Source organism: Neolamprologus brichardi, chromosome 14 (genome assembly GCF_056152115.1).
Source record: "Neolamprologus brichardi isolate AB-2024 chromosome 14, ASM5615211v1, whole genome shotgun sequence".
NCBI classification, from domain to species: Eukaryota; Metazoa; Chordata; class Actinopteri; order Cichliformes; family Cichlidae; genus Neolamprologus; species Neolamprologus brichardi.
In genome coordinates, this window is record NC_142117.1 from 287,166 (window position 1) to 304,207 (window position 17,042).

The following is a 17,042-nucleotide window of genomic DNA, read 5'->3' on the forward strand; positions in this document are numbered from 1 at the left end:
AACATACTGTTTTACTTTAGTCCATGACTCGCTTACCTTCAGGGTCATACGTCACATGAAAACCAAAATAGTTCCAAACGCCAGATCTGAATGAGGGTGGGGGAGGTTCAGTTTGCCATGTTGCAACGAGCTTAACTTCTGTCTCGCTAGCTTGCCCTGCGCTCAGTGAATCTGCGTTCGACTACTCCGCCTAGGCTGCACTGTCGAGCGCAGATCCACTGAGCGCTCAACACAGACAGCATCGTCAGAAGGAAAGTTGATGAAATAAATTAAAAATGTTGTATTGTTCATACATATGCGTACCGAACCGAAAGCGCTGTATCGAACGGTTCAATATCGATACGAGTATCGTTGCACCCCCTAATATTTATATATTTGTGTTCTGTATATTGTATATCAGCATTGTACCAGTCTGTCCCAAACTTTACCTGCGTGATGGGAGTCTGAGTATGGCGACATCATCCAGTCTACATGAAATTTTCATTTATAGTTTCATGCATGATATATATCAGCATTACATACGGGTAAGTATCTCTGTCGCCATCTAGTGGGCTTAGATGGCAATCATTACATAAACGACCCAACAGCCAATTATCATCTCAAGCTAAAGAAAAGCGCATAAGCACACGATGCTGTTCACCTGCAGCACGCTCAACCGCAGTGCGCCCAGACGTGCAGCGGTGTGCGAGCGCTCTGTCATCACTGACAAAGTTTAAATTTATATAATTTTTTTCCTTTTATTTTTCTTTAAGCCGTCCTAATGTTCTCCATGTTTATGTGTCTGTGCATGATTTGTCTGTGTCTGTTAGGACAGAAGTGAAGTAAGGGTGGGGCAGCATGACGGCCATCTACGACCACACGGAAGTCAAAATGGGAAACAGACAGGCAAAAAGGTGATCACAGTCTTTTGAGTTTCTTTGCATGCAGAACTGTTGTCATGTAGATTTCAGTCTGACTCTGAATTTTTGCAGGTGGGGGCATTTTTAACATGCTGGCTAAAAGGGGGGGAAATGGTGATTATCAGTAAAGCTCAAATATATCAGTAAAGCTCAAGTATGGAGAGAAATGTGCCTCAAAAGGGTTACAGCCGTGTACAGTGATTGGTGTGTACTCACAAGCATGTGCCCACAGCCACACATAAATACACAGCAATGTGAGCACATGTAAAACTGCTTCACATCCAAACCTGAATAAAAAACTGGTCGTTTACACACAATTAAGTTCAGCTCACGGAGTCGGATCATTTCTTTTTCTGTGGATACAACTATCTAAACGTTTGAATAACAACTCCGTCTCACTCACTTACAAAACCTTAATTATGATGTGAGTCTTCAAAACTTACACACAAACCACTGCACACGTTTGTAAGTACATTATTAAGATACCATTAAGGTAAATCTATGTTTGCCACACGTTCCTGAAAATGTCGCGGTGTAAGTCCTGTTAAGAAGTGAAGTGTTTTTGCTTTTACTTTGAAACAGAAGCGTGGAGTTTGTATAATATACAATTAGGAAGTTTAACAGAACAGGATTTGATCAGACGCTGTAAAAATACTGATGGATTATTATCATTATTACATAAAGACACCAGACGATTGAAACAGGAGTGTTATTGTTTATGCTCGAGTTTTAGTTGCTAATGTCAAACCAGTACATCCCAGCAGCTTTTAAGTTTATTTTACCAGTTATTAGTAAAATATTTCACCTTATTCTTGACTCAATACAACAGGGGCACCAAATCAACCCATGAACACCTTAAATGTCAGCTCTCTGTTGATTGCTTTAGTCTATCAGTTCACTGATTGCTGGGTTTTAGTGTCTCTACTGGAACTGCAGAAAAAGGCAAAAAAGTGAGACACAGTTAATGTTTTTGGTTTCTCTTCATGCCGTGGAGGAATGCAACTATCTGGTTACTACTTCACAAATGAAGAATTAAAGATAAAGAATTGGACTGGATGTGGACTGGTCTGTTGTGCTGAACAAAGGGCCAGGCCTGAAGAGGTTCACCAGTTCCTCTACAGTATACTTAACTGGAAGATCTCCTCTCATCTATGACCACAACCTCTGGATAGTTACACAAAGAATAAGATTTGGATACAAATACCTGTTAAGGTATGGCCCTATTTCTGTGCCACTATTCTGAGCGCACATCAAAACATTTTGGAAACACAAATGTAGCACTTTGAAGAGAAAATGATTTTGAGTATAGAGAATTCACACACACACACACACACACAATAACAGCCGCTCTCACTCAGATCTCTGCTCCGTGCACGGTCAACTCTCTGCACACCATTATAAGTGTGCCACAAAACCAACCAATCACAGACGTGGATGCAAAAATTCTGATTGGCTGTTACAGTCTCCAATCAGCTTGCTAGCTACTGCATTCTGGAAACATGGTCCGGAGTGTAGAAAAATGCAGTGGAGTGGTTTGGTTTAAATTAGGTTAAAACCAACAATGGTATTAAAAAATAAATAAAAATTTTAAATAGAATAATTCAACATACTAACTGAAAATGGATTGAACTACATTTTGGAGCGTGTTTTGTGGCACACTAATAATGGTGTAGAGAGTTGAGCGTGCACAGAGCAGAGATCTGAGCGAGAGGGGCTGTTATTGTGTGAGTATGGAGAATAGCAAACACTGAAATACATTTCTTGCAGGCAGCAATTTTCTTCGCTGAAAATAATTTTCTTCTCAAAATGCAACATGTGCACTTGCAAAAAATGTTGTATTTGCGCTCAGGCACAAAAATAACGCCATGCTTAAGCTGTTCTGGAGGAGCTAACAGTACAGTCACTACACCGTAGAGCAGGGCGATACGACCAAAAATATTTATCACGATATACATTTGAAAATTTGCAATAACGATATAACTGACAACATAATTGACACTAGAGCAGGGGTCGGCAACCTGCGGCTCTTTAGTTCTTATAGTGCAGCTCCGCGTGGTTTGGGAAAATAAATTAGAAATATTTAGCTGAAGTGTATTTTATTTATGTTAGTTCTTTTTAAACTTGTAGTTCTAAATTGGAAGATTATTGTGATATTGAAATATAAAAATAAAATTATATTTTATTATTGTTCGTCGCTCAAAATAAGCGTCACACTGGCGGAAGCCGGTGTACCCGCCGAACGCCATGCATTTATCGAGACTTTCAACCCCAGGTAGGCCAGTTATGGATCTTAGGATCCACATTATGTCAGCAGCTGTTCTCCACCGTGAACTATGTTAAAACAAACACGCTCACGCCTGACAGACGACAGCTTACAGTCCTGCGTAAACTGACTTCGTACAGCCTGATCTGCAGACGCTGTGCGCAGAGGTTCAGGAGCAGAAGTCTTATTGTAAACATATCACAGCAGACCCGACGATGTTTGCATGAACATGCTTTTCAGCATCTTTATTGACCACTTTTCACACACGGTTGCTGTACGCACACAGCCAGCTGTAGCTTTGCAGCTCACAGCCCGACACACACCAACACAACAGCACAGACGTTAAGGTGGTGAGGCGTGATTGCGAGTGCAGCTCAGGTGCGTCCGCCTCCCCTGCAGCGGCGCTGCAGACCACGCCCCGCCACACACATTTACCATGTAAAATAAATATAAGTAAATAAACAAATATTTATGCAGAATTTTGCAAATATTTATTTTTCATTTTTTTAGCAGCATAGAGCTTTTTTCCATTTATTTTTTAAAATTCAGGTCAAGGCTCCAAAAGCCCAAAGGTGATACAACAGTTTTTGTTTGCTGGATCATTTTAGTTCAGCTTTCCTTTTGTTATATTTCTTTAAGAGTTCAAAATGTGTTAATTACATAAATAAAATATAATTTTCTCTGTAACTTCATGGATTTCATAAGCAACACACTTTAGTTGTTCACACAAAGCATAAAGGTAAAAAACAATATATACAGTGTTATCTTCATTTTAGATTTAGTATTTGCGGCTCCCAGAGTTTTCTTTGGCGTGGAAACTGGGTCCAAATGGCTCTTTGGGTGTTTACGGTTGCAGACCCCTGCACTAGACAAAATACTTTACAACTGCACAACTTTATTACTGCAAAAAAACCCATCAATGTATTTTCACTGAAACAAGCAGCTGTGTTTTATGTGCATTAAAGTTATATAAAAATGTAACAGTGCAAATACAAATTCTTTGCTGACAGTTTAACCAAAAGGCATTTCCAGTGGAAACTGGCCGACATATCCTCAGCATAACCATGTATAATATCCACAAAACTTAAAAAGAGGTTATACACACACAATACGGTAACATTATGTTGAAGCACAGCACGTATCACTCCGCGAGGCTCCGCCTACGATAGCCGTAATGCTCCGACAATCCATCGAGCGGTGCGGCTTCGTAGCTTAGCAAAGTCGTACTGAAACATTTGACAGATGTTCGAGCGCCGTGCACATAAAATCGTCTCGAGGTCAGTAAACACAACCAGAGTTCATACATAAGGAACACAGGATTATAAGGGGCTCTGTCGACTTTCAGAAAAATCAAAGGATTGATTTTAAGTGCGCAGTATTTTCCAAACAACACGGTAATAACGACGGCCCTCTAGCAGTTTCCTGGGGAAACTCAGGACTCAGTGTCTGAGCAGACCGATGGACGGAGCAGGCATCTCAGCTTGGGCTGCTGTCCTCTTCAGCCTGGACTCCAAAAAAGTGGTAGACAACTGATGACATTAAAATTGTTACTTTTCTATAATACTTGGATACAAAAACATCTCAGGTAAGTCTGAAGTAAGTGCATGCAGACATTTCCAGCTCCTGCAAAATATTTTCAGCGTAAATAATTTAGTATAAGAGGCAAAACACATTAAAATCTGAATTTGAATGATAATATTTTACTTTTTTGTACATTTCTGTAAACAATAATGCAATAATTTGGTTTAAATCAATTCTTTTGTCTTCAATAACTCATTGTTCACATTGCGATAGACCTAATGAACAGCTTGCATTGGCCTGACTAGTGTAATATTACACTTTACACAGTCGTGTTTCAGCGATTAGTGAGAAGTTTAAAAAGGTGAACTTTGATTGTTTGGTTGGTCAGTAGGTCCACAGCCACTGTTTGGTGCTGCTAAGGACGCCATCTGCGTTCTTCGTAACAGTGTCAACAATAACGGTCATTATTTTAATGTTTGATGGTTACAGGCTGACCTTAATGACCCACCTCACATTACTCACTGGCCTGTATGTTTTCTCCCAGGAGGTGTTTCAGTGGTGGGGGGAGTGGTCTACGTGGTCCTCCTGTTCCAGGAGCTGTGGAGGAGGAGTGAGGAGCCAGGAGAGACACTGTCTCATGCAGAGGTAACCGAGTGACTTTCAGATGATATTCCACCTTCTGAATGTTTTGGTTTCACATGTGCAGTCTCAGCCTGCAGATGTAACTGTAACCCAGACGCACAAACACCAAACATCGTTCTGAAGAATAAAACAGATCAGCTGTGCCATTGATTCAGTAATTGCAGTGTTTCTGCACCATATTAAAATCATATTAAAAGAAAACATTTACATTTTAGTACAGTCATTTCAAATACAGTAAAGTACACATACGACCTAAACTAAGGCATAAAAATCATCTCTGTCCTTTGAAAGGCTGCCAGTATCTCATTTACATTTATTTATGTCAGATAATTAAAGAAGTGTGATTCCACAGTGCTTTAATTCCACAGCTGTTCCCACACAAACAGCAGCAAGAGTCGCCCACAGACTCCAGACTTCCTGTTTTATTGTGATAGTCCTCGTCTTGTGTGTCTCATGTTAACTCGTCCCAGCTGTCTCTACTCACTTGTCTTCTTCCTCCAAAATAAAAGTCTGTCTTTGATTTATCCTTCATTTGTCTGTGAGTCTGCACTACATTCATGACATGGATAGCAATTTTTCTTTCTTCACCTGTCCCGTTTGGTTGTTTTAATAATAATAATGATGGATTGCATTTTTGTAGCGCTTTTCGAGACCCTCAAAGCGCTGTACAATTCCACTATTCATTCACTCTCACATTCACACACTGGTGGAGGCAGCTACAGCTGTCCTGGGGCAGACTGACAGAAGCGAGGCTGCCATCAGCATTATTGTCTAAAGGCGAGGAAAGATGCCCAACGGATTTACTTTACCAAATGGACCATCCCAGCCTTGCCTTATTGGTCCATTTGATTCACCTTTAAATGTTTATTTTAATTTATTTTCACTTGCTACACACGGGACAGACTTGACTGGGGGAAAGAAAGAGGGAAAGAAAAACAGCGGGGAAGAGGAACGGTGATAAAGGGCAAAAAACAAAAACCAACAAAACAAACAGACAAAAATCCATCTATCAATCACCTGGATCACCTGTTGAGAAAGAAAAAAGAGAAAACAAGCAAAAAAAAAAGAGCAATATAATAAACAACATCACAATGATCTATGGGAATATGACAGTAAATACTACATATTAAACATTATTGTGCAGCATGTAAGATCGACAGCACAGTGTGCATTGAGGTAGGAGCCAAAAAGGGTGTAGTTTGTGTGTGTGTGCACCCGTGTGCACACCTGTGAGCATGAACGCTTGTTTTTAAAGGTTCCTTCATGTAATGATCTGCTACAGGGTGTGGGGGGGCCACAGCCCCGTCCTCCAGGGCATGAAGCAGGTATGGAGGAGATCAAAACTCCAGACATCCAGAGGCCCCCAGAACACAAGAGACCAAGGAAGACCAACAGAGGGGCAGCTGCACCACTGTCCCAGAAAGAGCTGAGGAGAGTCCCAGATGAGGGGTCACTCAGCAGCCGCGGAGCAGAAGCCAGGGGGGGTTGCAGCGACGTGCCCGTGAGCTCCGCCGGCAGCCAGCTGTGCCAGAGTGACCGAGCCCCAGGCCGAGAGGCCGAGGGCACCCCACCCCCGAAGTGGCCCGAGCGAGCCCCAGGCTCCAGGCCCCGACAAGCAGCCGCCAAGGAGTGAGCCTGTGGGTACCTGGACGCCCACCCCGGACACAAAGAACCACCAACGCACCGATGTCTGAGGGCGTCTGCCACTGGCAGGGGGAGTGGTGGGGGGAGATAGGCCTCCATACCTTGGAGGGCCTGAGATGTCCACAGAGAGGTGGCGTCTGATACCCAACCTGACATATGGACACAGACATACAGGCACACACAGATACAAACATCCATTCCCACCCTCATGCTCTCATATGCACTTACTCCACACTCACCCAACGTGGAGACAGACATAGAGAGACACTGTACACACAATCACACTCCCCAAGCGTACTCTAAGCCCTGGGTCTAGGTACCCTTGCCCCTGGAGGGGGGAACTGCACCCAGACCCAGGTGGTGTTACCCTTTTCCCTGCGGTGGGGAGAAGCAGACCGCCCCGACTCCACAGCAGCAGGGAGGCCCCACACTCCAGACCCCAGTCGGACGGCCAACTCCTCCTCCTGGCCCCCCCGCTCCAACAGGCAACAGAGAACGGGGGTGTGTGAAGACTCCAAACCTCCCTCCACCCGCTCATATGTAGTGTTGATGCATGTGTGTTCTAAGGTGCATTTAAAACCCAGCAGGGCATGGAGCTACCTGCCAGAGAGCAGCAGGTAAGCGCATAGCCCCTCCTGCTAGCCCTCAATGTCTACGTGTATTTAAAATTGAGAGGTGGGCAACGACGCCAGGGGTGAGGTGTACACCCTGATGGTCTTCTGGATGCCGTGTAGTGTGCCCACTGTTGGGTCTGTGTTTCCACAAGCCCCGCTGGTTCAGAAACTTATTCTCGTTAACGACAAAAACAAGGCGAACATCTTTTACTTGCTAGCAAGGGAGGCCCCAGCCGGTGTCTCAGAAAGCACTCTGAATCCTACCGCGTGGGGGCCCTACCCCCACACCAATCACAACAGCAAAGGTGGGACCAAACTATGACCACCCCCACCCCCACTAGGTGATGGAGCTGATCAAAGGAGCCCAGAGCAATTGATCTGATGTGGTGGCAGAGGCTGTATCGAGACTAATATAATCTAATAGATAATTTCTATATTGCTTAGAATTAATCTCCTAGGACCTGCGTCCACATATGTGGACGTCACATTTTGGGTTATTTAGACTAAAATACTCAATTTTGTTCTACAAGGGCCTGATATCCACTTAGGGGGACATTATACTGCCACTGTTCTATCAACATTTTAAACGAATATCCTCATATGTGGCTCTCATTTTTCTTAGAAACAAAAATAAGGTTAAAAAAAATCTGCTAATTCTTTGTTTTGACATTCATCAGGTCCCAGTGTGACCAAATATCAAAGAGCAATTAAAAATGCATGTTGTGGAAGAGTTCAGGTCTTAGGAGGTTAAGATTATTTTTATTTTTCCAGTTCATGAGGACTGTTTTCTTGGCTATGCATAGGGCAGTGAAAACCATATGGGCTATATTCTTATCTGTAGTGACATTATCTAAGCTGCCCAACAAACACACTAAAGGGGAAGTTGGAATGTTACATTTCAGACACTTTGATAAGTCCTCACATATGGGCAGAGCCAAAGAGCGTGGATATAATTGTCCAGTGAGTTGGTTTGACAGTGTGAGCAGTTGTTGGTAGACGTAAAGCCCATCTTGAACATCCGATGACCTGTATAGTGCACTCTATGTAGTATTTTGTATTGAATTAATTGAAGACTGGGATTTCTGATTAGATGAAAGGTTTTTAAGCAAATCTGAGACCAGAAGTTTTGGTCTAAGTTAACTGATAAATCCGCTTCCCATTTTGCAATAGGAAGTGATATTGATTCATCTGTTTTAGAAAGCATTCTGTATATTTTGGATAGTAATTTGGGGGTTTTAAGAGTAAGAAATTGAACCACACTTGGTGGTGTTTGTAGTTCAACTTTAAATTTCTTTTTTACTATGGATTTAATTTGTTGATATTCTAAAAATCTTTTCTTATTGATCCCATATTGTGTAACTAGTCTGTCAAATAGAATAAATTCTGTTCCTTCTCCTTCTAATATATGTTCTACATATTTGATTCCTTTACCCCTCCAATCTGAAAAGTTTATCATATTATTGTTTTGTAATATGTCAGGGTTGTTCCAGATAGGTGTACGTTTGCATGGGATTAACGAAGACTCTGTCAACTTCAGAAACTCCCACCATGCTGTCAGAAAAGAGCTGATGCTGACGCTTTTGAAGCATTCATGTCGTTGGATGTTTGAGCTGATAAATGGTAGATCTGAAATCTCTAGATTATTGCAAAGTGCTTGTTCTACATCTAGCCAAGGTTCATCTAAAAGGGTATGTTTTAGCCATCCTGAGATAAACTGAAGTCTGTTGGCTAAGAAGTAGTGCTGAAAGTTAGGTAGTTCTAATCCTCCTTTATCCTTGGTCTTTTGTAGTGTTTTTAAGCTTATACGTGGGGGCTTATTTTTCCAAAGGAATTTGGACATATATAAATCTAGAGATCTGAACCAATCTTGTGGCGGTTTAGTTGGGATCATTGAGAATAAATAATTTATTTTTGGTAAGACCATCATTTTTATAGCGGCAACCCTTCCCATGAGTGATATGGGTAGACATTTCCATCTAGCCAGATCACCTTCTACTTTCTTTAAAAGTGGGATATGGTTTAATTTAGTTAGATCTGCAAGCTTGGGAGAAACATTAATAACTAAATATTTTATATTTCCCGATTGCAGTGGAGTAGAAGAGGAATTATGGAAGGAGCAATTAATCGGGAGGACTGTAGATTTTGACCAGTTAATTGAGTAATCTGATATTCTTGCAAAAGAGTTTATCAATTCAATCACCCCAGAGATATTGGTTTGTGAATTTTGGAGAAAGAGTAATACATCATCCGCATAAAGGCTGATTTTATGTTCCACGTTCTTGCATTTTATGCCCTTAATTGCTGAATTCTGTCTAATTGCTGCTGCTAGTGGCTCAATAAAAATTGCAAACAGTGAAGGGGAGAGTGGGCATCCCTGCCTGGTGGCCCTCAGGAGACAGGAGCTGGAGGATGTCAGGTCATTTGTTCTGACACAAGCTGTTGGGGAATTATATAATATTTTTAACCAGTTAATGAAAGAGGATCCAAAACCAAATTTGTGTAAAGTTGCAAATAGAAATTTCCAGTTAACTCTGTCAAATGCTTTTTCTCCAATAAAATATTGTAGTTTCTAGGTTTTTACTGTATGAGTAGTCTATTAAATTAAGTAATCTACGTGTATTTGTTGATGAGTGCCTACCTTTTATGAAACCAGTTTGGTTTGGTTATTTTCTCTAGTCTCTTTGAGAAAGCTTTGCAGATTATTTTGAGGTCTACATTTATAAGGGATATTGGACGATAGCTTGAGGGATATACAGGGTCTTTGCCTGGTTTTAGCAGGAGATTAATGTTTGCAGAATTCATATTTGATGGAAGTCTGCCCTTTTCTTTGATTTCCAACAACGTTCTGTAAAAAACTGGTGCTAGAATCGTCCAGAAGTCTTTGTAGAATTCTGCAGGAAAGCCGTCTGGACCTGGAGCCTTATTATTGGGCATACTTATCAGGGCTTCCTGGAGTTCACCTGATGTCAGTGCTGAATCCAGTGCCATTGCTTGAGTGTTTGAGAGTTATGTTGTCCAAAAACTGATCAATTTCCTTTTTAGACGGGTTTATTTGTGGTGAATACAACGTTTTATAGAAATCCCTGAAAATGTTGTTTATTTGTTTTGGGTCATATATTGTGTTCCCAGATAAATCTTGAACATCCCCCAATGTACAGATGGGGGCTGGATGAAGCACTCTCCCATCGGGAACGTTTCTGTCCACCAGGATGAACACTGCTGCCCTCTGTCTGCCCCCCCAATCCTGCTTTATGGCCTCTGTCTTCACAGTGACCTAGCGTTCATCTCTTGTCAGCATCTCTCCTGTTTTTACAGTCAGTGTTTGAATGGAAGCAGATACAGTGAGAGAGGTGTGTGTTTGGGAGATATTAACGCTGTAATGAAAGACAGATGCTGTAACTCTCTGTCCTCCCAAAGTTACACACAAACACATAAATAAGGCTATTTAGTCTCTTCTTTTAGTTCAAAATAACACACACACACACACACATGATGGCCTCCTCCTAAGAAACAGATCCACTGCTTTGGCTGCTAAATAGTTTACTGTGTTTACGTCTTACTGCTGTAGGAAAGGAAGTTTTAATGAGGCCAGTGCGAGCTGTAAATGTTCTCCTTCGGTCTGCAGGCTACAGACAAGCTTGCTGGGTTTCTACAGTGGTGTCGACCGTCTTCTGGCGTGGCCCACTTTGGAGTCTGAACAAAAAGTTTTATCCCTTTTTAATGATTATGATTTTAAAAAACACATTTGAATGTTACCTGAACAACAGTCAGGTTAGAGCTGCAACATCCCACCTACAGTGACTCAGTCTGACAACAACAGAAGGAAGTGATGATCCTGAAATGGCCTTTGCTGGGTGGGAGTATTTATGTGTCTCTCTTTGTCTTCGCCCTGTGATATATTGGTGAGTTAACCCAGGTGTGTCCTGTCTGTGCAGGGATAGGCTCCAGCTCCACTTCAATTCTGACCAAAGCGATTAAGAAAAACGGATGAATTTAGCAGGCAAATAAAGATACCCACTGTGCCACAGTAACCATGGTGTAACTAGTGGGCAGTGGAAGGGAAGTGCAGGATTAGGCACGTCCATTCATCTCTAAGAGCTTACCATCTAAGGGAAGACCTGGACACTCTTGGTGGGTAGCTTGGTGACATGATACTCAGTTACACACAGTTCATTTATTGTCAGTGTGTTGGTGTGATGGACTGGGTTGAAAAAGCAGGAGGAGTCACAGGAATTATTAGAAAAACCAGGGTTTCCATTTAACCCCCAGAAATTATATTTACAAAAATAACAAACATTGAGCTCATAAAAGAGGTCAAAGAAACAAACCTAAACTCAGCCCAAACAAACATAACTGACCTGAACAGGAAATGACACACAAGGCTTTATATAATGGCTGATCAGACCACTGTGACACACGAGGGGTAACTAAATAAAACGCAATCATAAACCACAAGAATTGTGCAGTACAGCCTGGTTTGTTTATAAAGTCAACACCAGAGAAGAAAGTCAAACCCACTGAACCCTAAACTCAAATATGTAATCAAATACAAAAGCTTTTTTTTAATTAAAGAAAATACACAGTCTCCTTCAGCAGGAAGTGGTGGTGCGGTCCAATTATCCCTCTTTGTATTTAAGGGCTTTAAACCCTGGCCTCCACCTTTGGTCTGGTAACTCTCAGGGATCGTGGCAGGTAAGCAGCAAGTAAAAGAAACAAAGGTTAGTCAAACAAAGTAATGAAGTGGTATGAATACATAACCTAAATGTGCGCGCTTACAAAAAGAACAAATCAAACCAATCAATAAACTTATTGGAAACTAAAGTGTGTTATTGTGTTCAAATGAAGAAATGAAGAGTTACGACTTTAGAGTGCGGCCGTGGGTTTGGCCAGCACAGTTGGCAAATTGAAGCTTTGGTGTGGAAGCACAGCAGCCTGCAGTTAGATGAACGGTGTCAATAAAAGTGTTGATCATCTTGCACTCCTGTCTGTCTCAGGCTGGCCTCCACCCAAAATGTGAACAGCTCCTGTTGTGTTGGCTCCCCTAAGAAGTACCAGCTCTGTTCAAAGCAGGTATGATATTGATCCTTTACTGATTGATTACAATAAGGAAACAGTAGAAAGAAGAATTGAAGCTTTTGTCTGTGTTTGTTCATTTTGTGTATGTATTTGTTTTGTAGCCGTGTCCCAGCACCAGTGTTAGCTTCAAGCAGCACCAGTGTTCCCAGTTCAACTCTAAAGCCTTTGGAAGGAGATACTATCAGTGGATACCTCTGTACCCAGGTCAGCCTTGGTCTGTTCGTCTCATGTGTCGGTTCACTTTCATCGTCTACGTTTGACGATGCAACAGTAGATATAACATGTGAAGATTGTATTTGTCTGAAATAATGACACGATGTGCAGTTTGTTGATGTTGTTAAAGAAATGCTTTCTTAAATGTGTCCTTCCCCATGTAGCCGATTACATCAGCATCTCCAACAGACCATGTGACCTGCAGTGTACCACCATCAGTGGTGAGCGACAGCTGCTGGTTCCTGCCCACGATGGCACCTCCTGTCGGGATACTGAAAACCATGGCGTGTGTATCGAGGGGATGTGTCAGGTAACCAACCAGAAAAAGGAAAATACACTCGTTAGCTGCTTCGTTAGCTTGCACGCCGTGGTGTTCATTCAACAAGGCGCTCAGACTTTTTCGTCTACTTTGGCAGGATGGCACAGTTGCTGCAGCTTTGCGGTCAGCATTGTCATGATGTTCCACTACATCCCACAGCTGCTCTGTCAGACTCATGTGCTCGTCATGCATGATGCTTTTAATTTACCGTCATGATTCCTCAGGCAGTCTGAGATGATATGAGCTGTTTGACGTGGTTCGAGTATCTGTTAGAGGAGGGTAAACTCTGCAGAGGTGGACGCAGCTGCTGTCAGTACTGAGGCATGCTGGGAACAGCCTTCACCTTTCAACACATGGTTTCACTTCACTATAAAGAAGTTCTTTGTATGTTCTGCCGTCGCTGTAGTAGGGGGGAGCTAAAGGAGCTGACATTCATGACCTTTCTTCTTGAACCCAGATGTGGGGCAGCTGACTGCCCTGTTGGGCTCCACGTCACCTTTCCTCCCCACTCTGACATGTGGTTGAACTCGGCCGTGTTTAAAAGTGTGCTTTAAAGAGCTAAACATGTGAACACCTTCACCCAATCACGTGGCTTGGAAGAATATATTTCCTGGTTTTTAAGTCAGGTGTTTCTGGTTGTTGTGAGAAAAAGCTGCATGAGTGTCTCTGAAGAACAAACAGTGTCACATGTTTGATGTCTGCTCCTCTGTTGCAGCCTGTGGGGTGTGATGGGGAGCTGTACAGCAGTAAGACTGTCGACAGATGTGGTGTGTGCGGAGGAAACGGGACGTCATGCCAGCGGATCTCTGGATCCTACAGGAAGGCACTCACACAGTTAGGTAACACACACACAGATAACCACATTCAGCATACATATCTAACTGGCACAGGACGAGCATTTAGTGGTTATTTCACTCATCAAACAGCTCAAGGAAACTTCTATCTTTGCAACCACCTCAGCGAAATCCACTGCACGGTGTCCTGTAAACATGTGTCAAGCCTGAAACCGGGGTGGATGACTCCATGATGTCTTCACCCCCTTCTGCTGGTTCGTTACTATGCTGCCCACCAGCAGGCCGCCCGCCAGCAGGCCGAGCAGGCCGCCCACCAGCAGGCCGCCCGCCAGCAGGCCGAGCAGGCCGCCCACCAGGAGGCCGCCCGCCAGCGGGCCGCCCGCCAGCGGGCCGCCCACCAGGAGGCCGCCCACCAGCAGGCCGAGCAGGCCGCCCGCCAGGAGGCCGCCCGCCAGCGGGCCGCCCGCCAGCGGGCCGCCCACCAGGAGGCCGCCCACCAGCAGGCCGCCCACCAGCAGGCCGCCCGCCAGCAGGCCGAGCAGGCCGCCCACCAGCTGGACTCTCGAAGCGAGGGGAGCTTTTTCAACATATTTTTTAATGCTTTGATTTTACCTGCAAGGAGCCAGACTTTGTAATCTTTTTTAAAAAATTGGTCTTGAACATTAATGTTCTTGAATTTCTGAGTTTTTATTTGGACACGAGAATGTTTTTCAGTCAGTTAAATAACTTCACATTGATCCTGACATCATTCTGTTTCTACACATAACAGAAAACTTAGCAAAGAAGACATTTTAAATTGCATCTGTAGGCAATTTATTGCTATCAACAAATACACCAGTTTGTTCTTACTTAGTTGGACCAATGAAACATGTTGTTTGACAGCATGGTTTTGTACCAACACGGCTTCCCAAAGAGATATTGCCATGAAACTTGGCATATTGCAACATGGTGTAAAGTACGTTCTTAAGACATCAGAAGAAACAGGACAAGTTAAGGACAAAAGAAGTGGCAGCATTCTACAGCAGATGAACAGTTATGTCTTCAGTAATAAGGAAAATATCCAGCAAAGACCTGACAGGACCTGAGAAATGCATCTGAGCCTTCGGCTGATTCATTTACTTTCCACAGAAGCCTCATTAGAAGTGCTCTGAAGGACGGCTGTCAAGAAGCCACTGTGAAGGAACAGAAAGAGGGAGAACAGGCTGAAGTATGCCCCATTAGATCTGGACTGGAAATCGCAGGCAACGCAACTCTTATGAAGCGATGGATCCAAACTGACTGGATCTAATCAGGAGTCCAACTGTCTACAGCCATGTTTCAAAGATGTTGGAGGCAGACGTCGGCACGTGGTGTGATGCAGTACCAGTGCATTACAATCATACTTAGATGGGTCAGCCTTCCCCAGAGATCTGTCCTCACCAGACTGAGTCCTCGTATTCACAGAGATGTGTTCCTGCTCATAAACTCTGGGAGTGTTTTCTTTACAATTGTGTTGCAGTTTAGTGACAAGTTTGTTTTTGTCATCAGGTTATGTGTTTATCACCAACATCCCACCTGGAGCTTCAGACATTCAGATCATAGAGAGGCACAAGACGGAGAACATCCTGGGTGAGAACGTACAGCTTCTTTAAGGTCAATACCATCAGGGACCATGAGGGACCATGGTTATCATCAAATATGTGCATGTGTATGAATAGTGTATTACAGTAAGCAAACTAATCCAACTCCTACGTAACTTTTTAAAGGAAGAGAACAGGATTAGTAGCTAAACTCTGGGCACTGCTACGTTAGAAAATGATGACTCTGTGTTGAGGTGCATGGCTTCCAACACTCAGCTGTTCGTTCATTTCACTACAGATCCCAGACCTGCACAGGGAGCAAATGTCATCACATTTCAGTGGTGATGAGAGTTTTAGTCTCCAGCTAAGACTTGGTCACTAGTTTTAAGTTAAAGAAGTCCAGTTTGACACCAGGACCGTGAATTTGCCTCCTGTCTCGAGGTCTTTGAGAACATGCAGATCTGAACCACCTATCTGTGTCTTAAGTGCAAATATGTGAAGCCAACTGGACTTTCTTAGCTTCCTAAAGTCATTCACGTCTCATCTGAAAGGCGTCTTCAGTCCTACCAGCTGATGGGACGTCCCTAATGGCTCCCATCAGTTTGTCATGTGTTCATCACCAACATCCCAGCTGGGATTTTACCGTGTCAGTTAAAGCTGACGTCAGCGTGGAAATAAAACGTGTCTGGGATCAACTGCAGAGTAGGCGGAGTTTTCTCACAAAGGACACGACATCTCCTCATCAACAGCCAATCACAAGTACTTCCTGTTTCCATGTGTCTAATATATGCTTTGAATTATGAGTTGTACTTCACTGCTCTGTGTTCAGCGAGATTTAAGTCCACAGATATGTGACTTCAATCTTTAAGCGCCTGATAATAAAATAGTGCCAGGTCGTCTCGTGAGCGTCTCTCAGTAGAGCACAGTTGTCACTTTGAAGGTAGATGTGAGATGTATGTGGTCAGGGAGCCCCGTCAGCTTTTAGAAACATGCGTTTCAGATGAGAGCTCTTCAACAACTAACAAACAAGTCCCATCTCCTCAAGCCTACCACGGCCTAGATGGGAATGTAGACAATCTGAATGATCTTGTAGCCAGTGTGGTGCTGCTTATTGCACCAGCACAACCTTTGCTCAGTGCTTCTACCAGCTGTAGATTTGGCCGCTTGGCTCGGGGACAACATGTAGGAACTGTTTACAAAGACACACATGTACACACTGAAGCTCTGACATTTGAAAAGGACTTTTTAGCCCTCCTGCCTGACGTTTTCTCTTCTTTCTAGCTCTGTCAGATGAAGCGGGACATTTCTTCTTCAATGGGAACACGGTGTTTGACAACCCTCAGAATTTCCACGTGGCAGGAACAGTGTTCAAGTACCGCCGTCCAAGCGTCGTGCTGTCTGATGGGTTGGAATACATCATTGCCCAGGGACCCACTCTGCAGGGTCTTAATGTTATGGTAGTGCAGGAACACACAAACACACACACACGTTTGTTAGT

At 43.2% G+C, this 17,042-nt stretch overlaps 1 protein-coding gene across 1 annotated transcript in view; it reads left to right on the forward strand.

The window, feature by feature from the left end:
* si:ch211-267e7.3 (ADAMTS-like protein 2) overlaps positions 1 to 17,042 on the forward strand; it is a 32,061-nt gene that overhangs the window by 4,888 nt on the left and 10,131 nt on the right. The window contains exons 2-9 of the mRNA XM_087850541.1: positions 810 to 893; positions 5,228 to 5,328; positions 12,578 to 12,653; positions 12,761 to 12,863; positions 13,037 to 13,182; positions 13,907 to 14,030; positions 15,513 to 15,593; positions 16,826 to 17,001. Of these exons, the coding sequence (XP_087706667.1) occupies positions 810 to 893; positions 5,228 to 5,328; positions 12,578 to 12,653; positions 12,761 to 12,863; positions 13,037 to 13,182; positions 13,907 to 14,030; positions 15,513 to 15,593; positions 16,826 to 17,001 (891 nt within the window). The remainder of the gene's footprint in view (positions 1 to 809; positions 894 to 5,227; positions 5,329 to 12,577; positions 12,654 to 12,760; positions 12,864 to 13,036; positions 13,183 to 13,906; positions 14,031 to 15,512; positions 15,594 to 16,825; positions 17,002 to 17,042) is intronic.